The 26,519-nt window shown below is 37.1% G+C and overlaps 1 protein-coding gene across 3 annotated transcripts in view; it reads right to left on the reverse strand.

The window, feature by feature from the left end:
* IL1RAPL2 (interleukin 1 receptor accessory protein like 2) overlaps positions 1-26,519 on the reverse strand; it is a 1,206,855-nt gene that overhangs the window by 39,842 nt on the left and 1,140,494 nt on the right. For all 3 annotated transcript variants that reach the window (XM_047716403.1, XM_047716406.1, XM_047716404.1), the window contains exon 6: positions 12,426-12,555. In XM_047716403.1, the coding sequence (XP_047572359.1) occupies positions 12,426-12,555 (130 nt within the window). The remainder of the gene's footprint in view (positions 1-12,425; positions 12,556-26,519) is intronic.

The following is a 26,519-nucleotide window of genomic DNA, read 5'->3' on the forward strand; positions in this document are numbered from 1 at the left end:
CTAAGAATTAATACTAAAAATGGACACCTTGATATTTCATATTCTTTTTTTTTTTTTTTTTTTTTTTTTTTTTTTTTTTTTAAAGATTTTATTTACTTGACAGAGAGAGATCACAAGTAGACAGAGAGGCAGGCAGAGCGAGAGGGAAGCAGGGTCCCTGCTGAGCAGAGAGCCTGATGTGGGACTCGATCCCAGGACCCTGAGATCATGACCTGAGCTGAAGGCAGCAGCTTAACCCACTGAGCCACCCAGGCGCCCGATATTTCATATTCTTACTGCAGGGAATCAAAACAAAGAGAAATTTTGAAATGATCCAGAAGAAATAAAAGTACCTATACAAGAACAAGAATAAGAAAAATATCAGATTTATCTTTAGAAACCATGCAAGCAAGAGTAGAGTGAAATATTAAAAGTGTTGAAAAAAAAAAAAACAAACACCGACCTAAAATTGTGTTTCTATCTAAATTATTCATCAAATGTGAAGGAGAAATAGAGTTTCTCAGACAAATAAAAACTGAGGGTACTTTTGCCAGTAAACCTGTCTTGCAAGCAGTGTTAAAAGTTCTTCAGAAAAACTGAAAATGATACAGGTCAGAAATTTGGATCTATATAATGAAAGAAGTGTTAAGAAATAAATGAAGATAAATTATTTTATTTCTTCTATTCATGATTTATCTAACCTGCCACAGTTTGCTTAGAACAATAATAACTGTTATAGGAAAAACAAGTTCTAAGGATCTATTATATAGCATGGTGGCAACTATACTTAATAACATGGTATTGCATATGTGAAAGTAGCTGAGAGTAGATCTTAGACTTTCTTACCACATTTAAAAAAAGATTTAATTATGTTAACTGTGTGAGCTGATGGATGTGTTAATTTTCTTGATCTGGTAATCATTCTACAAGGTATATGTATATCAAATCATCACTTGTACACTTTAAATAATACAATTATATTTGTGAATCATTTTTAACGAAGTTAAAATGTGAAAAACAATACCATTGATGTATTTGGTGATTATAGTTTGTGGATAAGTGAAATTAATGACAGTTACAAGGTACTTGCACTACATGTGAATAAGTATAGTATTATTTATAAGTGGATTTAGGTTAATTGTAAATGTATATTGCAAACTATAGGCCTGCCACTAAAATTTTTTAAGAGTACAACTGATATACTAAGAGAGAAGAGAAAATAAAAGCGCATAAAATGTTCAATTAAAACCAGAGCAGCCACAAAAAGGAAATTAATAATGCCATCCATTGGCAACAAAAATAATAAAGTACTTAGGAATAAACTTAACCAAAGAGGTGAATGATGTGTATAGTGAAAATTATAAAATGTTGATGAAAGAAATTAAAGAAAACACAGATAAATGGAAAGACATCCTGTATTCATATACTGGAAGAATTAATATTGTTAAAATGTATAAACAATGCAGAGTGATCTATAGATTCAGTGTAACCCTTATCAAAATCCTAATGGCATTTTTTATAGAAATAGTAAAAGTATCTTAAGATATACAGAACCACGAAAGACCCCAAATAGCTAAAACAATCTTGAACAGTAAGAACAAAGCTGGAGGGATCACACTTCCTTATTTCAAATTATATCATAAAGCTACAGTTACCAAAACAGTATGATTTAGTATAAAAATAGATATACAGACAAAACAGTATAGAGCACTGAGAAATAAATCCACAACCTATAGTCAACAGATCTTCAGAAAGCATGTCAAAGATACACAGTGGGGAAAGGATGGTCTCTTCAGTAAGTAGCATTGGAAAAACTTTATATCTACATATAGAAGAATAAAACTGGACCCTTATCTCATATTGTATACAAAAATCAATCCAAAAAGGATTAAATACAAACATAAAATCTGAAGCCATAAAACTACTAGAAGAAAACTTAGGGAAAATTTTCTGACATTGGTCTAGGCAATGATTTTTTAAATATATCATACCAAAAGCACAGGCAAGGAAAGAAAAAGAAAGAAAAAAGAATGATAAATGCACCAAACTAAAAAGCTAAAATACCATATGGTCTCACTTACATGTGGAATCTCAAAAAAGGAGAAAAACCCACAAGCTCATAGATACAAACACCAAATTGGTGGAGAGGCAGGGGATTAAAGTGTGGGCAAAATGGGTGAAGGGAATTAAAAGATACAAATTTCCAATTACAAAATACATAAGTGATGGGGATGAATTGTACAGCATGACAACCATAGTTAGCAGTACTGCATTATATATTTGAAAGTTGTTAATAGCATAAATCTTAAAATTGCTCATTATAAGAAAAAAATCTGTAACTATGTGTGGTGACAAATGTATCTAGACTTGTTGTGGTGATCATTTTGCAATATATACAAATATAAAATCATTATGTTGTACATCTGAAACTAATTTAATGTATGTCAATCATATTTCTATCAAAAAGAGAGTGGAGGGGCACCTGGGTGGCTCAGTGGGTTAAAGCCTCTGCCTTCGGCTCAAGTCATGATCCCAGGGTCCTGGGATTGAGCCCAGCATCGGGCTCTCTGATCAGCATGGAGTCTGCTTCCCTTCCTCTCTTCTCTGCCTGCCTCTCCGCTTACTTGTGATCTCTCTCTGTCAAATAAATAAATAAAATCTTTAAAAAGAAAAAAAAAGAGAGAGTGGAAGGGTCGCCTGGGTGGCTCAGTTGGTTAAGCATCTAACTCTTGATTTCAGCTCAGGTCATGATCTTATGGTTGTGAGATCGAGCCCCATGTTGGGCTATGCACTGCACGTGGAGCCTGCTTAAAAATCTCTATCCCTCCCTTCTTTTCCCTCCTGGCCTCCCCCCATCTGCCACTCTTTCTCTGGAAGAAAAAAGAAAAAAAAAAGAGAGGAAAGGTAACTTAAGGAATAGGAGAAAATATTTGCAAACTATGTATCTGATAAGGGGTTAAAATCCAAAACATATAAGGAACTCTTACAACTCAATATAAAAACAAAACAGAACAAATAACCTTATTAAAAGTGGGCAAAGGACCTGAATAAATATTTCTCCAAAGAAGACCTATGAATGGCCAATGGGTATATAGAAAGTTGCTCAACTTCACTATCATCAGGGAAATGCAAATCAAAATCACAATGAGATATCATCTTCCACCTATTAGAATGGCTATTATCAGAAAGACAAAAGGTAAAAATTGTTAACCAAGATATGGATAAAAGGGAAACCTGTATACTGTCTGTTGCTGTGGACAACAATCCAGATATTCCTCAAAAAAAAAAAAAAAATAGAATTACCATATGACCCAGCAATTCCACTTCTGGGTATATATGCAAAGGAAAATCTCAGATATTTTCACTCTCATGTTCATTGAAGCATTATATAATAGCCAAGATATGGAAACAACCTGTGTCCATCAATGGAATAATAGTTTAAAAAATGTTGTTTACATATACAATAAAATATTATTCTGTCTTAAAAAATAAGGAAACCTTGCCATTTGCAACAACATAGGGGAACCTGAAGAATATTATGCAAAGTGAAATAAGTCAGAAAATGAAATATATGATATGATATCACTTATATGTGGAATCTAAAAATGCCAAACTCATAGCAACAGAATAGAATGAAGGTCTCCAGGAGCTGGAGGAAGAAATAGGTAAATGCTGGTCATTCAGTTATATAAGGAATAAATTCTAGAGACCTAATATACAGCATGATGACTATAGTTAGTAATAAATGTACTGTATACTTGAGATGTGCTGGGAGAGTAAATCTCAAGTGCTTTCACCATACACACTCAAAAAATTGTAACTATTTATGGTGGTAGATAAGTTAATTAGCTTGATTATGGTTTGGCTTGATTCGCAATGTATACATATACCAAAACATTATGTTGTATAAATTAAATACACACAATATTTATATTTATACCCCAACAAAGCTAGAAATTTTTTAAAAATCTGGCATGAAATAAAGTAAAGAGATTTGATTCCCCCAAAATAAAATAAAATAAAATACATAAAATAAATAAAATAAAGCATCTAATCCCAATTACTTTTCATCCTAAATAGTCCCTTAAACCAAATTGAACCCTCTTGTGATGTCTGGGTATCTTGCACAGTCTCTGGGTTGTTGTTATTATGAATATGAGTAATCATTGCCAAGGAATGATGATTCAGAATATAAAGAATAGGAGTATGTTTTTAAAACAAATTCTTTCTTTATTTTTTTATTTATTTCTTTTTTAAGATTTTATTTGACAGAGAGAGAGAGATGGAGCTCATAAGTAGGCAGAGAGGCAGGCAGAGAAGAGAGGGGGAAGCAGGCTCCCCGATGAGCAGAGCCCGATGCGGGGCTCGATCCCAGGACCCTGAGATCATGACCTGAGCCGAAGGCAGAGGCTTAACCCACTGAGCCACCCAGGCGCCCCACAAATTCTTTCTTTTAATGTCATTTTTAAAGTACCTGTTAAAGCCTTATTTGTGACCAGGATCAAACCTATAGTCTGACAAAATCAGATTTATGAATGCATTGAGGGTGGGACACTTCAGTAACTGTGGGTCATTCCTCAAATGAAGGTAGGAAGAAAGCATCTTTTGTAATGTTTGGATTTCCACTGAAAGATTCTGAGTAGAGTCTAGGGAAGCCCTGATAAATTCTGGATGGGTTGGGATCTTTAAGGCTGGATTGAGAGAAGACAGGATTGACTAGGTGGTGAAAACTGTCATGAGGTAAGGATGGCTTAGCAATAGGGTATTCCCAGTAATATATGAAAATAGCAAAGTAGGTCTGAGACATCACGGGTAAGAAAGCAGTAGTCACTCAAAGGAGGTGGGAGTTGTTATGGCATTTACAGTTTCTGCATGACCTTGGGAGAAACAGTGTTTCTGTTAACTTTGCAGCTGGCTTTATCTGTCTGCTCTCCCAGGTTGATTAATAGCAGGGCTGCTTATTCTCAGTCCAGTCTGATTTTCACTCTTTCAGTCCTGGGCAAGTTTTGACTCTACACCCTAAATGTGGTGTACAACAAACCATTCTGGGCAACTGAGGATTACTAATAGTTGTGTTTTGATGAATTTAGTTTAGCTTCACTGGAACTGTGAGCAAAATGCCCCAGGACAGCTCTTCCTCAGTCTCTAAACCCATTTTTTAAATTCTGTAAAATAAACTGATACTATTTATCTCAGATGGCTATCATGAAAATCCCAGTGTAATTAAGGATGCCACAATGCTTTTGCACTTTAGTGTGGAGTTAAAAAGCATGAAGAGGATTTATTATTATTATCATTATTATTATTATTATTTGCTAATTATAGATTCTTGTCTAAAGTAGCTTATTTTATATTTGATACTGGGTGTCTGCAGTCTGCTCAGTAAAAAAAGAGACACAAGTATGTGTTAGGTAGGCTTTAAATATTTTAGGCATAGGTCAAAGCTAAGATTCACTATGGAACTAGAATGTGAAGAGTAGAGTCATCACTCCTCCAAAATTCATCCTTCAGGTAACTGGCAATTAAGACTTCTCTTAGGTAAAACTATGCTGCTTATAAAGCTTACTTTTCCACTGAAGCCCACTCATGACTTATAAAATCTACATTCACATATAGGTCATAAGATTTGAAACTTATTTAAATCAAAGGCAAATTGATTGATCAGTGTTCCTTCTTCCAATGAGATGAGCTGAGAATGGAGGAAAAGAAGAGATGGTGCGCGCGCGCACGTGTGTGTGTGTGTGTGTGTGTGTGTATTAGCTCAATCTGAGGAAGGCCAGAGTAGATGGGGTGTTTCAAGGCACTGAAAAATTATGGTGGAAAGTTGCCAAAACAGAGCATATCATTTGCCTTGGGCTGCCTAGGACTTCAGTAGTTTATACTTGGGGGACAAACTACATACTCACAGCTCTGTATTTTTTAATTGATTAGTTATTGAAAGGTTACTTGGAGTCTTTAATATAGGCTCATTTTATTTCAAGAATAAAATCTTTTCATACCTGTACCATATTCCCTTCTTTGTTAAGAGCATTTTACTTATTCAATGAAAGCATGTTAAGGTAAAGAGATGGAAACCGAAGGCTAGAAAGTGGTAGAAGTAAGACTGAAACCAAACAAAGTCCATACACAACTTGTAGTCCTTCAGGAATTGAAAGTAAATAAAATGATTTGCATTTTATGAAGCTTGTTTGAAAAACCTCAAGATAAATTGAATATGTTTTTCAGCTCAAGAATTATCAACATTTGGTAAACATTTTGTGGTATTGCCTAAGGGGAGAAAAACATCAGATGTTAATAGAAAGATTTTAAAGTGAAATTTATAATAAAAAATTACTCTCCAGTCAGGCAAAGCAATTGCGTTGAAATTCATGTAGTCTCCTTTTACAATCAAATGCAATTAATAATCCTTCAGGCAAGCTTAGAAACTATTTTTATTGTTGCTGTTTAATGGGATGAGTTCAATTTCTCTGACATTTTTTACTAGCAATGTGGAATACATACCTCACTAGCAAATTATTATTATTATTTTAATTCTCAAGACTCTGGTAATATTAATTAAAAGGAAGTTCTATAAAGACATGGAACTGGATTGCCATTTTGAGAATCTTCATACCCAATGACTACTACTCCTTTTCATGAACTCTCTTATGCCACTTTGCAAACTTTTCCCATTAATATTTAACAGAGGGATAGAAATTAGGATGTCCTTCCTGAATGATGATTTCCAGTGGGTCTCTTCCCAATGATTATTTGACTTCTCTGAATAGACATGGTAGAGCCTATAGAGAGCAGCTTGTTGTAATGACTTTAAACTGGTAGGGAAAAGAAAAAAAAAAACCTAAACTTGCACAATTGCAGCTTATGCAACTACACATACCAATTTCCTTTAATATCCCTACACATGACATCTTCTGGGGTCATTGGAAAATCTGGGATGCAGTTGTATGGGATACGATGGCAGTTGTGAATGAATACAGCATTTGGATTCAGATTTCCTTCAGGTTCAGTCTCTTGGCAACATCAGAGAACTGGGCGGGGGAGGGGGTGGGCTATGCTGATTTCTGCTAAAGGGCGATAAAGGAGAATCTGTATGCTCAGAGTGGAGTCTGAGTGCTTTGACAATAGGTTGCAAGTCAGGAGATGCAAGAAGCCACTGTGCTCAAAGTACTCCAGAGGGGGTGAAAAAAAAAAGTAACCCAGAGAGAAAAACAAATGATAATTCCAAAACCCTCCTCAGGATTTGATCAAATATGCTACTCAAGCAAGCTGCAGGGGGACTGCTTTGTACAGAAATTGCATTTACTGTAGTCTGAGTGGCATAATTTCATCAAGCCTTTGGTAAATCTCCAAGCTTTTTCCCTGGGTAGGTTCTCCCCTCCCCCGAAGTTCTCTATTCTTCAGGGACAATAGTAAGAGGAAAAAAAAGTTGCAACATGTATTTCTAAGATCCAGCCACTGCCCAGGAAACTGAGACCATAAGCGGTGTGGCCCATCCTCCTGCCAGATACAGTGCCTCTGTGGCAGGTTCTCCACAAGTCACCTGCTTGGGAGCAATTTATTTACATCTCCACTTCTTAGATCTATGAGGCGGTGCATGCACAACATAAGATCTACTATTCAATTAAAATATGAAGCAAATGCAATACCCTGAGGGAGAGCCATGCATCCAGAAGGAAATTTTCTTTCCAGAAATGCTTTCCAGAGGAATCCTCAACTTAACATCTTCAGCATTCTACCATAAGAACTGTTCTCTTTGGGGAAAATGTGTGGGCTACGAAAGAATGCAGATCTTCTCTTAGTTGAACTAGTGATATGATTAGCATTTTTTAAAATGAAACTACCAGATTTGTTCCAATCTGCCATGCTGTGTAAAAATCCTATATATTTTCTTTTGAAGACATTGGCTTTGAAGGCTAGAAGACAGAATGTAGTAAGTAACTCCTATGTTAGCATAAATGGCTATATCCTGAAGGAATTCCTTCACCCACACAAGCTCTCAAATAGATCAAGATCATATAATTAATATTACAAAATGGCTGACTAGGAATCCCTGCTTCATTGTTTACACTTCTCTGAGGATATCTCTAGTTAACTAGAAGGGTTTTTATAAAATTTTCTAAACAAGTTCCATGTTACTTTCCTCCACTGCAAATATAGGTATGTATCTTTTTCTGTGGGGAGGGTTGGGGAGAGTGGAGAAAGAGGATGTAACAAAATCAAATCAACAATGACATTTTGCAAGTCCTGAAATGTTGACTTTCTATGGTACTAAATGTTGGTTCATTTGCACCTAATAAAGTAGTTTAGACTACTGAACAGTTTCATATATGTATGGTTCGTCTCTCACCATTCTAACCATTTGCTGCTAGAGACTAGCTGTAGTGCCTAGCTTTTCTTTTATAAAATGGTATAACCACTTTGGAATATAGTTTGGCAGATTCTTAAAGAGTTAAATAATCCTAGGGGAAAAAAAACAGTAGGAAAAAGCTAATGAAATTTGAATTAAATATGGACTTCAGTTAATGATAACATATCAATTTTGGTTCACTAATTGTAATAAATGTACCATAGTAACTTAAGGTATTAATAAGAGTGAAATAAGTCAAGCAGAGAAAGTCAATTATCATATGGTTTCACTTACTTTTGGAGCATAAGGAATAACACGGAGGACATTAGAAGAAGGAAAGGAAAAGTGAATGGGGGAAATCGGAGGGAGAGACCAACCATGAGAGACTGTGGACTCTGAGAAACAAACTAGGGGTTTTAGAGGGGAGGGGCATGGGGGGATAGGTGAGCCTGGTGGTGGGTATGAAGGAGGGCACTTATTGCATGGAACACTGAGTGTGGTGCATAAACAATGAATCTGGGAAAACTGAAGAAAAATAACAAGGAAAACTAAGTATGGGGTATGTAGGAACTCTCTATACTATTTGCTGTGGATTCAATATTTGTAGCTTCTCCCAAAACAAACATTCATATATTGAAATTTTAACTTTTAGTGTGATGGCATTGAAAGGTGGGGCTTTTTGGGAGGTGATTAGTTCATGAGAGAGGAGCCCTAATGAATGGGATTAGTGTCCTTACAAAAGAAATTCTGGAGAGCTTTCTCACCTTTTCCATCATGTGAGGACATGTGAAAGTATAGCAAGAAGATGACCATCTATGAATGAGGAAGTAGGCCCGCATCAAGCACTAAATCTGCTGGCGCCTTGGTCTTGGAATTTCCAGTCTCCAGGATCATAAGAAATAAATATTTGTTGTTTAAGCCACTTAGTCTGTGGAATTTTTGTTATAACAGCCCCAGCAAACCAAGACCTTATCTTTGCAATTTTTCTGTAAATCTAAAGATATCCTAAAAATTATTTTTAAAAAAGAGCTAAACAATGAACTAATAAAGTTAAATCTACACTTACTATAATTCAGCCACTCCATGTCTTGGTATTTACTCAGGAAGGAAATATATGGGCATGCAAAGATGCATAATTGAATGTTCATAGCAGCTTTATCTGGAATAGCGCCTAAACTGCAAACAACCCAAATAGCCTTCAACAAGTGACTGGACTGTTTATATCCATATAATGGAATACTACTCAGCAATAAAAAGAATGAGCTATTGCTACATTTAACGAGATGGATGAATCTCAAAATAATTGTGTTAACTGAAATAATCCAGACCAAAAAAAAAGCACATACTGCATTATTATATTTATATACATTTCTAGGAAATGCAAACAGATTTATAGTGACAGATCAGTGTTGTGGAAGTAGGGCAGGAGGGAGGGATTACAAAAGAGAAACTTGTGGGCAACTTCTATGTTCATTATTTTGATTATAGTGATAGTTTCATAGGTGTATACACATATCAACACTTACAGATTGTATGCTTTAAATTCTGTGCTGTTTACTGTATGTCAATTATACCCCCATTAAATCTGTTTATTTAGAATAGTCCAGTCATACACAAGAGAGATAATTATCTTAGGTTCATGTGACTACTACCCTTTATCATTAAACTTAGTTCTGAGCTTTTTGGTAGTGGAAATTTTGCTGTGTGCCTACCACTTGTCCTTTGGGGATCAGTTCCCTTTTTGAAAAAATGAAGAGTAATCCTTAAAGTCTTTTATAGGAAAATACATTGAGAATAATCCTAAATATGTATCTTCTAAAATAATTTAAAAGAAACTCAGTTGCATTAATTTCATAAATCTTAAACCTTGAAATTTGCTAATAAACTGTTAGAAATTAGGAAACTTAAATTTTAAATGTGACTACATCAGAAACTAATGATGTACCATATGGTGACTAATGTAACATAATAAAAAATTTAAAAATTAAAAAAAACTTTAAATGGGAATTAAGAGCCAAGAATTATTTATAAATAGTATATTGATTATTTTTCTGAACATCTGTTGTGAGCCAGGCAATTGACTGGAAGTTTTTTTGAATGGTTTTAAGATATAATTTACATACCATGTAATTCATCCACTTAAAATGTCCAATTCACTTTACAATTTTTAGTGTATTCTCAGATATGTGCAACACAATTGCCTCAGTCAGTTTTGTAACATTTTTATCACTTCAAAATGAAGCTTCAGACTGTTTAATGGATACAGGATTTGGGGGTGATGAAAATTTTCTGGAATTATAGAGATAGTGGTTGCACAACATTGTGAATGAACTAAATGTCACTAAATTTTACACTTAAAAACAGTGCATTTATGTTATATTATTTCCACCTCACCCCCCACAAAAATCGCCCTTAAACTTTAAGTATTTACCCCTATTCCTCCATCCCTACAGCCCTAAGCAGCCACTAATCTACTCTCTGTCTTTATAGATTTGCCTATTCTAGATATTTCATATAAATGAAAGCATATAATATGTAGGGTTTTTTCCCCTACCAGCTTCATTCACTGAGTATGTTTTCAAGGTTCATCCATGTTGTAGTGTATATCAGTACTTTATTCATTCTTTTTTATGGCTGAATATTTTATTGTATGAATATACCACATTTTATTTATCCATTCATCAGTTGATAGACATTTAGGTTGTTTCTACATTTTGTCTATTATGAATAATGCTTCAATGAACACTTGCGTACAAGTTTTTGTGTGGATGTATGTTTTGATTTTTCTTGGTTATATACTTAGGAGAATTGCTGATAACTATACACTTAATGATTTGAGGAACTGTCAGACTCTTGTCCAAAGTGGCTGCACCATTTTACACTCCCACCAGCAGCGTTTGAGTATTCCAATTTCTCCACATTCAAGCCTATACTAGTTATAATCTTTCTGATTATAACCAGCCTAGTGAGTATAAAGTGTTATCACAGTGTTTTAATTTGCATTTCCCCAATGACAAGTGACTAATTTAAGTACCTTTCATGTACTTTTTTCCTAGAAATGAGCTCATATAGTCAATATTTTGCATAGGCTCTCAGACAGTTCATGGATCCTCAAAATTATGATCCTCTGAGTTGGAGTTACTGGGTGGACACATGAAGAGAAACTGTCACAGTAGTTAGAATAGATTATATTTAATCATAGAAAATAATATAAAGTGAACTTGTTTCTTTTGCACTGCTATACACTTAATAAAAAAGTGAAAGAGTGCATTATAGCATTAGTTGCACTGAAATATTGGATTGGATTTCACTACAAGATTCTTAATTGGGGGTGGAGGGAGAAGGGTCCTAACACTTACTGGAATGAAAAATGTACACTATATATCACCACCTCTGAAATCAAAGGGCAACCCCATAGTCTGAATGAGGAAAATAATAGTAGGAATTTCGTACTCACAGTCTGAGGTAGGAAAAATGACCTATTCTTTATTTGTAAAATTACATTGTATTAAGTAGGATGAGAAAACCAAATAGAATAGATGTCTATATACCAGGGAGGTATCTGTAACAAGAGAGTGAAAAGGTGTTGGGTGATGCTAATTTGAAAGTCACTTTCAGGATGAGCACTGGGAAAAATAAACACTATTCAGCAAGAGTCAGCAGTTATTTTGGCAAGTAGTAGCTTACTACTGTCACTATAGCTTTACACCTATGACATATGGAAGCTGTCTGTTCTAGGGATTAAATAAACATTTGCCCAGTGGTCTGAGGAGTCACCTAAAAAGTACGGATATTTGTTATGGCTGGATGGAGTAACAGTGGCCTAAGCTTTGGAAACTCAAAGGAATTTGCTTAAGCAGGTTTGAGGGGGTCATTACAATCCATGGTATAGTTTTAGAACCTGAGAATACTTCCTTATAAGGAGCTTACACATTTGCATTTCTTAGGGAAGTCAGCCTCACTATTTCCACCAGATCAGCTTTTAGAAAATGGGATGATTTGGAGTTACAATTAAAATCCCAGGCAGAAGCTCTTCTAGGATGTTGTGTTGCTTAACTCCAAAGAGAGCAAAGAAAAATAACCAATTCAAGTTCTGTACCTTATTTCACCTTCTCTAATGTGACCTGCTAGTTCTTCAATAAACTTCTCCCCCTTCATCCAGTAGATCATTGGTCCGGACTCTCCACTGAATCCAAAGAATGCTTTGCAAGGGATGTTCAGAGGTTTACCTGAGGAGGACAGAGAAAAGGAACTGAATAAATGGCTCCTGGTTATCACTGGGAGACAGAAAAAGACTATTTAACATCCAAAGGAAAGCTCAGAAGTGACTAATTTTCAACTCTTCTTCCAATCATCTTATCACTGAATATTAGAAAAAAAATTAGTCACAAGAGCTTCTGGGAAATTTAAGAATTAAGATGTTATTAAAATGAAAAACTAAAGAAAAATAATCAGTTTTAAGAACTGCTTATTTTTATTGCCTCCCTTCTAGGAACTAACAGGAAGAAATCAAATGGAAAGAATTATCCTTTCTTTTTCTTTTCTTTTTTTAAGATTTTACTTATTTATTTGACCTAGAGAGACACAGCAAGAGAGGGAACACAAGCAGAGGGAGTGGGAGAGGGAGAAGCAGGCTTCCCGCTGAGCAAGGAGCCTAATGCGGAACTCGATTCCAGGACCCTGGGATCATGACCTGAGCCAAAGGGAGCTGCTTAACGACTGAGCCACCAAAGTGCCCCTTTATTTTTCTTTTTTGACAGTATTAATTACGGATTACTTGGACTTTCCTTTGAAGTTAACATTAATCAAAATGATGTTAATATTTCTTGGTGAGAAAATAATAGACTATCCACTATTATTAAGATTGCATTGGGAAAATTTGTTTATTATGATGATTGTCATTCTAAGAAAAATTGAATAATGCAAATCAAAGAAATACTTTTTAATTAAAAATATTTATAGGGTGTCTGGGTGGCTCAGTCAGTTGAGCGTCTGCCTTCAGGTCAATTCATGATCCCAGAATCCTGGAATGGAGTCCTGTGTGGGGCTTCTCACTCAGCAGGGAGCCTGCTTCTCCCTCTGCCTTTGGGTCCCTCTGCTTGTGCTCTCTCTTTCTCTGACAAATAAATAAAATCTTTTAAAAATATTTATAAAAAGTACATGCAGGGAAGAGTCTAAACATGCCTTTTAAATTCTTGGAGTTATTTATAGTATTTAAACAATTCTAGGCAATACTGTAGCATTTTTTATAATTTATCTTTGTGATTATAGCTAAAAATTTTGTTTTAATTAAAAATTTAGTCATCAAATAATAAGACATTATTTTTTGCTGACATTGATTTTATTTTCTTCTTGCAAAGTAGATTAATAAGAGAAGAATAGTGTAAAGAGCACAGTCTAGACTATTTTGACAAAGGAATCCCCAATTCATAAGTCATAATGTAGCCTATCATTTTCTCTATAACATGCATTTTTTGCCCTCATTGAAGCAACAGATAAAGAAATTTAAAAAATATTTTTCCTTGTAAAGTACATGATTTGTTCCCATAATCACTCTGAGCTGTAGAAAAATTTTCCATTCTATTCTTAAGTTGATCTAAAACTTCTATTGCCTAAGAACAATTACTTTCTGGGACTACTTTCTATTTAATTACCATAACTAGCTAATGGTTTTCTTTGAGGACCATTTTCATGAAGAAGCAATTTTAATGCGAGTTAGGTTCTACATTAAGAAAAAGTAAAAATTGAAAGAACATCACAAACATGTAGATGCTGGATGATAGGCTGGGCTCAACCATAATAAGTGACTTGTATATTGATCTTTCTATAGTGAAAAATTTTTTTTTCAGCATAACAGTATTCCTTGTTTTTGCACCACACCCAGTGCTCCATGCAATCCATGCCCTCTCCAATACCCACCACCTGGTTCCCCCAACCTCCCAACCCCTCTGCTTCAAACCCTTCAGATTGTTTTTCAGAGTTCATAATCTCTCATGGTTCACATCCCCTTCCAATTTCCCCCAACTCTGTTCTCCTCTAACTCCACTTGTCCTCCATGCTATTTGTTAGGCTCCACAAATAAGTGAAACCATATGATAATTGACTCTCTCTGCTTGACTTATTTCACTCAGCATAATCTTTTCCAGTCCTGTCCATGTTGCTACAAAAGTTGGGTATTCATCCTTTCTGATGGAGGCATAATACTCCATAGTGTATATGGACCACATCTTCCTTATCCATTCGTCCGTTGAAGGGCATCTTGGTTCTTTCCATAGTTCGGCGACCGTGGCCATTGTTGCTATGAACATTGAGGTACAAATGGCCCTTCTTTTCACTACATCTGTATCTTTGGGGTAAATCCCCAGTAGTGCAATTGCAGGGTCATAGGGAAGCTCTATTTTTAATTTCTTGAGGAATCTCCACACTGTTCTCCAAAGTGGCTGCACCAACTTGCATTCCCACCAACAGTGTAAGAGGATTCCCCTTTCTCCACATCCCCTCCAATACACGTTGTTTCCTGTCTTGCTAATTTTGGCCATTCTAAGTGGTGTAAGGTGGTATCTCAATGTGGTTTTAATTTCAATCTCCCTGATGGCTAGTGATGATGAACATTTTTTCATGGGTCTGATAGCCATTTGTCTGTCTTCATTGGAAAAGTGCCTGTTCATATCTTCTGCCCATTTTTTGATATGATTGTCTGTTTTGTGTGTGTTGAGTTTGAGGAGTTCTTTATAGATCCTGGATATCAACCTTTTGTCTGTACTGTCATTTGCAAATATCTTCTCCCATTCCGTGGGTTGCCTCTTTGTTTTCTTGACTGTTTACTTTGCTGTGCAGAAGCTTTTGATTTTGATGAAGTCCCAAAAGTTTATTTTTGCTTTTGTTTCCTTTGCCTTTGGAGACATATCTTGAAAGAAGTTGCTGTGGCTGATATCGAAGAGATTACTGCCTATGTTCTCCTCTAGGATTCTGATGGATTCTTGTCTCACGTTGAGATCTTTTATCCATTTTGAGTTTATTTTTGTGTACGGTGTAAGAGAATGATCGAGTTTCATTCTTCTACATATAGCTGTCCAGTTTTCCCAGCACCATTTATTCAAGAGACTGTCTTTTTTCCACTGTATATTTTTTTGTGTTTTGTCGAAGATTAACTGACCATAGAGTTGAGGGTCCATATCTGGGCTCTCTACTCTGTTCCACTGGCCTATGTGTCTGTTTTTATGCCAGTACCATGCTGTCTTGGTGATCACAGCTTTGTAGTAAAGCTTGAAATCAGGTAATGTGATGCCCCCAGTTTTATTTTTGTTTTTCAACATTTCCTTAGTGATTTGGGGTCTCCTCTAGTTCCATACAAATTTTAGGATTATTTGCTCCAGCTCTTTGAAAAATACCGGTGGAATTTTGATCAGAATGGCATTAAAATTATAGATAGCTCTAGGCAGTATAGACATTTTAAGAATGTTTGTTCTTCTGATCCAAGAGCATGGAATGGTCTTCCATCTTTTTGTGTCTTCTTCAATTTCTTTCATGAGTTCTATAGTTCCTCGAGTACAGATCCTTTACCTCTTTGGTTAGGTTTATTCCCAGGTGTCTTATGGTTCTTGGTGCTATAGTAAATGGAATCGATTCTCTAATTTCCCTTTCTGTATTTTCATTGTTAGTGTATAAGAAAGCCACTGATTTCTGTACATTGACTTTGATCCTGCCACGTTACTGAATTGCTGTATGAGTTGTAGTAGTTTGGGGGTGGAGTCTTTTGGGTTTTCCATATAAAGAATCATGTCATCTGCAAAGAGAGAAAGTTTGACTTCTTCATTGCCAATTTGGATACCTTTTATTTATCTTTGTTGTCTGATTGCTGTTGCTAGGACTTCTAATACTATGTTGAACAAGAGTGGTGAGAGTGGGAATCCTTGTCATATTCCTGATCTCAGCGAGAAGGCTGCGAGCTTTTTCCCATTGAAGATGATATTTGCTGTGGGTCTTTCATAGATAGATTTTATGAGGTTCAGGAATGTTCCCTCTATCCCTATACTTTGAAGCGTTTTAATCAGGAATGGATGCTGGATTTTGTCAAATGTTTTTCTGCATCAATTGAGAGGACCATGTGGTTCTTCTCTCTTCTCTTATTAATTTGTTCTATCACATTGATTGATTTGCAAATGTTGAACCATCCTTGTAGCCCAGGAATGAATCCCACCTGGTCATGGTGGATAATCTTTTTAATATGCTGTTGGATCCTGTTTGCTAGGATCTTGTTGAGAATCTTAGCATCCATATTCATCAGTGATATTGGTCTGAAATTCTCCTTTTTGGTAGGGTCTTTGCCTGGTTTGGGGATCAGGGTAATGCTGGCTTCACAGAAAGAGTCTGGAAGTTTTCCTTCTGCTTCAATTTTTTAAAACAGCTTCAGGAGAATAGGTGTTATTTCTTCTTTGAAAGTTTGGTAGACTTCCCCAGGGAATCCATCAGGTCCTGGGTTCTTGTTTTTTTGGGAGGTTTTTGATCAGTGCTTCAATCTCGTTACTAGATATCGGTCTATTCAGGTTGTCAATTTCTTCCTGGTTCAATTTTGGGAGTTTATAGTTTTCCAGGAATGCATCCATTTCATCTGGGTTGCTTAGTTTATTGGCATATAACTGTTGATAATAACTTCTGATGATTGTTTCTACTTCTTTGGTGTTAGTTGTGATCTCTTCCTTTTCATTCATAATTTTATGAATTTGGTCTTTCTCTCTTTTCTTTTGGATTAGTGTGGCCAATGGTTTATCGATCTTATTGATTCTTTCAAAAAAGAAGCTTCTAGTTTCATTGATACGTTCTACTGTATCTCTGGTTTCTACCTCATTGATCTCAGCTCTAATCTTGATTATTTCCCTTCTTATGTGTGGAGTTGGTTTGATTTGTTGTTGATTCTCCAGTTCTTTAAGGTGTAGAGACAGCTTGTGTATTCTGGATTTTTCAATTTTTTTGAGGGAGGCTTGGATGGCTATGTATTTCCCCCTTAGGACCGCCTTTGCTGTATCCCGTAGGTTTTGGACTGAAGTGTCTTCATTCTCATTGGTTTCCATGAATTGTTTCAGTTCTTCTTTGATCTCCTGCTTGATCCAAGCATTCTTAAGCAAGATTGTCTTTAGCTTCCAGGTGTTTGAGTTCCTTCCAATCTTTTCCTTGTGATTGAGCTCCAGTTTCAAAGCATTGTGATCTGAGAATAAGCAGGGAATGATCTCAGTCTTTTGGTATCGGTTGAGTCCTGATTTGTGACCCAGTATGTGGTCTATTCTTGAGAAGGTTCCAAGTGCACTTAAGAAGAATGAGTATTCTGTTGTTTTAGGGTGGAATGTTCTGTATATATGTATGAGGTCTATCTGGTCCAATGTGTCATTCAATGCTCTTGTTTCTTTATTGATTTTCTGCTTCGATGATCTGTCTATTTCTGAGAGAGGTGTGTTAAAATCTCCTACTATTAATGTATTCATATCAATATGACTCTTTATCTTGATTAACAGTTTTCTTATGTAATTGGCTCCTCCCATATTGGGGGTATAGATATTTACAATTGTTAGATGATCTTGTTGGATAGTACCTTTAAGAATGATGTAGTGTTCTTCTGTATCTCTGACTACAGTCTTTAGTTTAAAATCTAATATTTCTGATATGAGAATCGCTGCACCAGCCTTCTTTTGAGGCCCATTGGCATGAAAGATGCTTCTCCAACCCTTCACTTTCAGTCTGTGTGTATCTTTAGGTTCAAAATGGATCTCTTGTAGACAACATATGGATGGGTCCTGTTGATTTATCCAATCTGCAACCCTGTGTCGTTTTATGGGTGCCTTTAGGCCATTCACATTGAAAGTGATTATTGATAGATACATTATATATTTATTTATTTATTTATTTTAATTTTATTTTTTATAAACATATATTTTTATCCCAAGGGGTACAGATCTGTGAATCGCCAGGTTTACACACTTCACAGCACTCACCATAGCACATACCCTCCCCAATATAAATAAACCCCCCCTCCCAACCACCCTCCCCCCATCAACCCTCAGTTTGTTTTGTGAGATTAAGAGTCACTTATGATTGGTCTCCCTCCCAATCCCATCTTGTTTCATTTATTCTTCTCCTACCCCCTTAACCCCCCATGTTGCATCTCCTCTCCCTCATATCAGGGAGATCATATGATAGTTGTCTTTCTCCGATTGACTTATTTCGCTAAGCATGATACCCTCTAGTTCCATCCACGTCATCGCAAATGGCAAGATTTCATTTCTTTTGATGGCTGCATAGTATTCCATTGTGTATACATACCACATCTTCTTTATCCATTCGTCTGTTGATGGACATCTAGGTTCTTTCCATAGTTTGGCTATTGTAGACATTGCTGCTATAAACTTTCGGGTGCACGTGCCAGTTCGGATCACTACATTTGTATCTTTAGGGTAAATACCCAGCAGCGCAATTGCTGGGTCATAGGGTAGTTCTATTTTCAAAATTTTGAGGAACCTCCATGCTGTTTTCAAGAGTGGTTGCACCAGCTTGCATTCCCACCAAGAGTGTAGGAGGGTTCCCCTTTCTCCGCATCCTCGCCAGCATCTGTCATTTCCTGACTTGTTAATTTTAGCCATTCTGACTGGTGTGAGGTGATATCTCATGGTGGTTTTGATTTGTATTTCCCTGATGCCGAGTGATATGGAGCACTTTTTCATGTGTCTGTTGGCCATCTGGATGTCTTCTTTGCAGAAATGTCTGTTCATGTCCTCTGCCCATTTCTTGACTGGATTATTTGTTCTTTGGGTGTTGAGTTTGCTAAGTTCTTTATAGATTTTGGACACTAGCCCTTTGTCTGATATGTCATTTGCAAATATCTTCTCCCATTCTGTCAGTTGTCTTTTGGTTTTGTTCACTGTTTCCTTTGCTGTGCAAAAGCTTTTGATCTTGATAAAATCCCAAAAGTTCATTTTTGCCCTTGCTTCCCTTGCCTTTGGTGATGTTCCTAGGAAGATGTTGCTGCGGCTGAGGTCGGAGAGGTTGCTGTCTGTGTTCTCCTCAAGGATTTTGATGGATTCCTTTCTCACATTGAGATCCTTCATCCATTTTGAGTCTATTTTCATGTGTGGTGTAAGGAAATGATCCAATTTCATTTTTCTGCATGTGGCTGTCCAATTTTCCCAACACCATTTATTGAAGAGGCTGTCTTTTTTCCATTGGACATTCTTTCCTGCTTTGTCGAAGATTAGTTGACCATAGAGTTGAGGGTCTATTTCTGGGCTCTCTATTCTGTTCCATTGATCTATGTGTCTGTTTTTGTGCCAGTACCATGCTGTCTTGATGATGACAGCTTTGTAATAGAGCTTGAAGTCCGGAATTGTGATGCCACCATCTTTGGCTTTCTTTTTCAATATTCCTTTGGCTATTCGAGGTCTTTTCTGGTTCCATATAAATTTTAGGATTATTTGTTCCATTTCTTTGAAAAAATGGATGGTACTTTGATAGGAATTGCATTAAATGTGTAGATTGCTTTAGGTAGCATAGACATTTTCACAATATTATTCTTCCAATCCAGGAGCATGGAACATTTTTCCATTTCTTTGTGTCTTCCTCAATTTCTTTCATGAGTACTTTATAGTTTTCTGAGTATAGATTCTTAGTCTCTTTGGTTAGGTTTATTCCTAGGTATCTTATAGATTTGGGTGCAATTGTAAATGGGATGGACTCCTTAATTTCTCTTTCTTCTGTCTTGTTGTTGGTGTAGAGAAATGCAACTGATTTCTGTGCATTGATTTTATATCCTGACACTTTACTGAATTCCTGTACAAGTTCTAGCAGTTTTGGAGTGGAGTCTTTTGGGTTTTCCACATATAGTATCATATCATCTGCGAAGAGTGATAGTTTGACTTCTTCTTTGTCGATTTGGATGCCTTTAATTTCCTTTTGTTGTCTGATTGCTGAGGCTAGGACTTCTAGTACTATGTTGAATAGCAGTGGTGATAACGGACATCCCTGCCGTGTTCCTGACCTTAGCGGAAAAGCTTTCAGTTTTTCTCCATTGAGAATGATATTTGCGGTGGGTTTTTCATAGATGGCTTTGATAATATTGAGGTATGTGCCCTCTATCCCTACACTTTGAAGAGTTTTGATCAGGAAGGGAAGTTGTACTTTGTCAAATGCTTTTTCAGCATCTATGGAGAGTATCATATGATTCTTGTTCTTTCTTTATTAATGTGTTGTATCACATTGATTGATTTGCGGATGTTGAACCAACCTTGCAGCCCTGGAATAAATCTCACTTGGTCGTGGTGAATAATCCTTTTAATGTACTGTTGAATCCTATTGGCTAGTATTTTGGCGAGAATTTTTGCATCTGTGTTCATCAAGGATATTGGTCTGTAGTTCTCTTTTTTGATGGGATCCTTGTCTGGTTTTGGGATCAAGGTGATGCTGCTCTCATAGAATGAGTTTGTAAGTTTTCCTGCCATTTCTATTTTTTGGAAGAGTTTCAGGAGAATAGGAATTAGTTCTTCTCTAAATGTTTGGTAGAATTCCCCTGGGAAGCCATCTGGCCCTGGGCTTTTGTTTGTTTGGAGATTTTTGATGACTGTTTCAATCTCCTTACTGATTATGGGTCTGTTGAGGCTTTCTATTTCTTCCTGGTTCACTTGTGGTAGTTTATATGTCTCTAGGAATGCATCCATTTCTTCCAGATTGTCAAATTTGTTGGCGTAGAGTTGCTCATAGTATGTTGTATAAATGTCTGTATTTCTTTGGTGTTAGTTGTGATCTCTCCTCTTTCATTCATGATTTTATTTATTTGGGTCCTCACTCCTTTCTTTTTGATAAGTCTGGACAGGGGTTTATCAATCTTATTAATTCTTTCAAAGAACCAGCTCCTAGTTTGGTTGATTTGTTCTATTGTTTTTTTTGTTTCTATTTCATTGATTTCTGCTCTGATCTTTATGATTTCTCTTCTCCTGCTGGGTTTAGGGTTTCTTTCTTGTTCTTTCTCCAGCTCCTTTACGTGTAGGGTTAGGTTGTGTACCTGAGACCTTTCTTGTTTCTTGGGAAAGGCTTGTACCGCTATATATTTTCCTCTCAGGACTGCCTTTGTTGTGTCCCACAGATTCTGGACCATTGTGTTTTCATTATCATTTGTTTCCATAAATTTTTTCAATTCTTCTTTAATTTCCTGGTTGACCCATTCATTCTTTAGAAGGATGCTGTTTAGTCTCCATGTATTTGGGTTCTTTCCAAATTGCCTCTTGTGATTGAGTTCTAGCTTCAGAGCATTGTTGTCTGAAAATATGCAGGGAATGATCCCAATCTTTTGATACCGGTTGAGAGTTGATTAGGACCAAAATGTGATCTATTCTGGAGAATGTTCCATGTGCACTAGAGAAGAAATGTGTATTCTGTTGCTTTGGGATGAAATGTTCTGAATATATCTGTGATGTCCATCTGGTCCAGTGTGTCATTTAAGGCCTTTATTTCCTTTTTGATCTTTTGCTTGGATGATCTGTCCATTTCAGTGAGGGGAGTGTTAAAATCCCCTCCAATTTTGTATTATTGTCGATGTGTTTCTTTGATTTTGTTATTAATTGGTTTATATAGTTGGCTGCTCCCACGTTAGGGGCATAGATATTTAAAATTGTTAGATCTTCTTGTTGGATAGTTCCTTTGAGTATGATATAGTGTCCTTCCTCACCTCTTCTTATAGTCTTTGGCTTAAAATCTAATTGATCTGATATAAGGATTGCCACTCCTGCTTTCTTCTGATGTCCATTAGCATGGTAAACTCTTTCCACCCCCTCATTTTAAACCTGGAGGTGTCTTCAGGTTTAAGATGAGTTTCTTGTAGGCAACATATAGATGGGTTTTGTTTTTTTATCCATTCTGATACCCTGTGTCCTTTGATTTGGGCATTTAGCCCATTAACATTCAGGGTGAGTATTGAGAGATATGAATTTAGTGCCATTGTATTGCCTGTAAGGTGACTGTTATTGTATATTGTCTCTGTTTCTTTCTGATCTACTTCTTTTAGGGTCTCTCATTGCTTAGAGGACCCCTTTCAATATTTCCTGTAGAGCTGGTTTGGTATTTGCAAATTCTTTCAGTTTTTGTTTGTCCTGGAAGCTTTTAATCTCTCCTTCTATTTTCAATGATAGCCTAGCTGGATATAGTATTCTTGGCTGCATGTTTTTCTCACTTAGTACTCTGAATATATCATGCCAGCTCTTTCTGGCCTGCCAGGTCTCTGTGGATAAGTCTGCTGCCAATCTAATATTTTTACCATTGTATGTTACAGACTTCTTTTCCCGGGCTGCTTTCAGGATCTTTTCTTTGTCACTAAGACTTGTAAATTTTACTATTAGGTGACGGGGTGTGGACCTATTCTTATTGATCTTGAGGGGGGTTCTCTGAACCTCCTGGATTTTGATGCTTGTTCCCTTTGCCATATTGGGGAAATTCTCTCCAATAATTCTCTCCAACATACCTTCTGCTCCCCTCTCTGTTTCCTCTTCTTCTGGAATCCCAATTATTCTAATATTGTTTCGTCTTATGGTGTCACTTATCTCTCGAATTCTCCCCTCGTGGTCCAGTAGCTGTTTGTCCGTCTTTTGCTCAGCTTCTTTATTCTCTGTCATTTGGTCTTCTATATCACTAATTCTTTCTTCTGCCTCATTTATTCTAGCAGTCAGAGCCTCCATTTTTGATTGCACCTCATTAATAGCTTTTTTTATTTCAACTTGGTTAGATTTTAGTTCTTTTATTTCTCCAGAAAGGGCTTTTATATCTCCCGAGAGGGTTTCTCTAATATCTTCCATGCCTTTTTCAAGCCCGGCTAGAACCTTGAGAATCATCATTCTGCACTCTATATCTGACATATTACCAATGTCTGTATTGATTAGGTCCCTAGCCTTTGGTACTGCTTCTTGTTCTTTTTTTTGTGGTGAATTTTTCCGCCTTGTCATTTTGTCCAGATAAGAGTATATGAAGGAGCAAGTAAAAATACTAAAAGGGTGGCAACAACCCCAGGAAAATATGTTTTAGCCAAATCAGAAGAGATCCCAAATTGTGAGGGGGGAAAAAGGGGATTATTAGGGGTTCAGAAAGAAAAAAAAAAGAAACTATTAAAAAAGAAAGCCAATAAAAAATATAAAAAGGAAATATATATATATTTTAGATAAACTATTTAAAAAACGTTAAAAAAGAAAACGGTAAAAGTTAAAAAAAATTAGCAGAAGAAGAGAAAAAAATTGAAAAAGAAAAAAAATTAAATTAACTGCAAGGCTAAAGAATCATGGGGAGAAAGCCATGAGTTCCATGCTTTGCTTTCTTCTCCTCTGGAATTCCGCCGCTCTTCTTGGTATTGAAACTGCACTCCTTGGTAGGTGAACTTGGTCCTGGCTGGGTTTCTCGTTGATCTTCTGGGGGAGGGACCTGTTGTAGTGATTCTCAAGCGTCTTTGCCCCAGGCGGAGTTGCACCGCCCTTACCCGGGGCTGGGCTGAGTAATCCGCTTGGGTTTGCTGGGTTTGCTTTCGGGAGCTTTTGTTCCCTGAGCGCTTTCCGTAGAGTTCTGGAAGACGGGAATGAAGATGGCGGCCTCCTGGTCTCCGGCCCAGAGGAGCCAAGAGCCCGGGGCCCCACTCCTCAGTGTGCCCTCAGAGAACAGCGCCCAATGACTCCCATCACCCTGGCCTCCGGCCGCGCTCCGAGCTGACCGAGCCTGCGACCGGTTCAAGGTAACCCCGAGTTTAGAGCTTACTCCTCATTTCTGTCTCTGTAGCCGGCTTCCCTGTTCTAATACCAGTAAGCTCTGCGACACTCAGACACCCCCGATCCTTCTGTGACCCTGTGGGACCTGAGGCCGCCCTGACCCCGCCTGGGCTTCACCCCAGTTAAGCCACTGGATCGATGTCCCTCAGCGGAATAGACTTTTAAAAGTCCTGATTTTGTGCTCCGCCACTCGTCGGGAGCCAGCCCCTCCCCCCGTGGTCTATCTTCCCGTCGCTTTGGATTCACTTCTCCGCCAGTCCTACCTTTCAGATAGTGGTTGATTTTCTGTTTCTAGAATTGCTGTTCTTCTTCTCTTCAATCTCCCTTTGGATTTGTAGGTGTTTGCAATCTTTAGATAAGCTATTTAGCTGATCTCCCGTTACCTGAAGTAGTCTCAGCCTGCTACTTCTCCGCCATCTTGACTCCTCCGTCTTGATAGATACATTTTTATTGACATCGTGTTACCTTTGAAGTCTTTCTTTCTGTAGATTGTCTCTATATTTCTGTTCAATGCTATTCTTAGGATTCTTCCTCTTTTATAGAACCTCCCTTAATATTTCCTGCCCTGTTGGCTTGGTGGTTGTGTAGTCTTTTACGCCTTGCCGGTCTTGGAAACTCTTTATCGCTCCATCCATTTTGAATGTCAGTCTTGCTGGATAAAGTATTCTTGGCTGCATGTTCTTCTCATTTAGTGCCCTGAAATTATCTTGCCAGCCCTTTCTGGCTTGCCAGGTCTCTGTGGACAGGTCTGACGTTATTCTGATGGGCTTTCCTCTGTAAGTAAGGAGTCTCTTTGTCCTAGCGGCTTTCAAGAGATTATATCTACAATTATGATTCCTCAATTTGACTATCAGGTGCCTTGATGTTTTTCTGGAATCTATAATCTTGGGTGGAGACCGTTCAGCCTCTAGTACATGAACGCTGGTTCCATTCACAAGATTGGGAAAATTTTCATGAAGAACTTGTTCCACTATATCTTCTAGACTTCTTTCTCCTCCCCTTCAGGGATTCCAATAATTCTGACGTTGGAACATTTCATGGCATCATTTATTTCCCTGATTCTGTTTTTGTGGCTTCTAAGCTGTTCCAGGCTTCCTCCTGATCCTTTCTCTCTATCTGTTTGTCCTCCAGATCACTAATTCTATCTTCTGTCTCAGTTACCTTAGCTTTGAGAGAATTTAGATTAAATTGGAATTCATTGAGAGCATTATGAACCTCATCTCTGGTAGCTTTTAGCTCTGCCCTAACATTGTGAACATCCTCTCTGTTTGCTTTCAGTTTGGCCCTAATCAATTCCGTTTGGTCATCCATGGCTTTCTCCAACCTAGCTATTGCCTGGATAACTGTTAGCCTGAATTCTCTTTCTGATATATTGTCTATGTTGATAGCTGTTAGCTCTGTTGCAGAAGGTCCATCCTCTGTATTCTTCTGTTGTGCATTCCTCCTCCTAGTCATTTTGGTGAGAGATGACTGAACAGATGTAGCTGGATGTATCAACCGTGGTGCAGTCAAGGTGCACCCTGGAACACTTCTGCCCACTGGCGTCTTCTGCCCCTGTAGAGTTCCAGACGTGTATAATTTTGATCTTAGGCTGATTTCATGGGTGATAGGAGTTCTTTGGTAGGTAATCAGCTCACTTTAGGGTACAGGTTGAAAGGGCACCTCCTCCTACTTCCCTGCCATCTTGTCTCATTAATCTATAGTGAAAATTTTTATCTCAGCAAAATTACATGCTGTGAACCTTTAGGGTCATTCAATTATGTCAAAACCTTTGGTGTCAGTAGTCTGTCATATATGTCTAACACAAATCTGACACATCTAACACAAATCTGACAAATCTAACACAAATCAGAAACAAGGTTATTCATTGTTGCTATGAACATATGCTCTGTGATATAAGCTTATTTAAATGAAATGCAATAAAATGAAAGGTAGTCTACTGGGAATGTGCACAGGAGATGTGGATCTTGGTTTTGGTTCTATCATGAAAAACAGATTATCTGGCACCAGGCAGATTACCTAATGTTTATTTTTATAAACTAAATTTTATACATGTAATAAGGATGGTAATATTTGGGAAGCTCAGATAAAACAGTGTTTACAAAAGTATTTGGTGAATTCAAAAGTCCTATCCAAAACACACACACACACACACACCACCACCACCACCACCAACAACAACAACCACAAAACAAAGCAACAACAACAACAAAACAAACCCACAAAAATCCCATCCAAATTTAGCATGGTGCTGTTTTCCTTCTGAAGCTTGGTCTTCAAGAAGCTAAATTTGAAGCATAATCTGATGTGGATAATGGGATAGAAAAGTATTAATTTTGGCTCTGCCAATTTCATGTCCTTTTTAAATTTACGCACTTCTATGTGGTAACAGCCTTCTCTTATCCATGCTATAG

The sequence above is a fragment of the Lutra lutra genome, chromosome X, assembly GCF_902655055.1.
Source record: "Lutra lutra chromosome X, mLutLut1.2, whole genome shotgun sequence".
Classification (NCBI taxonomy): Eukaryota; Metazoa; Chordata; class Mammalia; order Carnivora; family Mustelidae; genus Lutra; species Lutra lutra.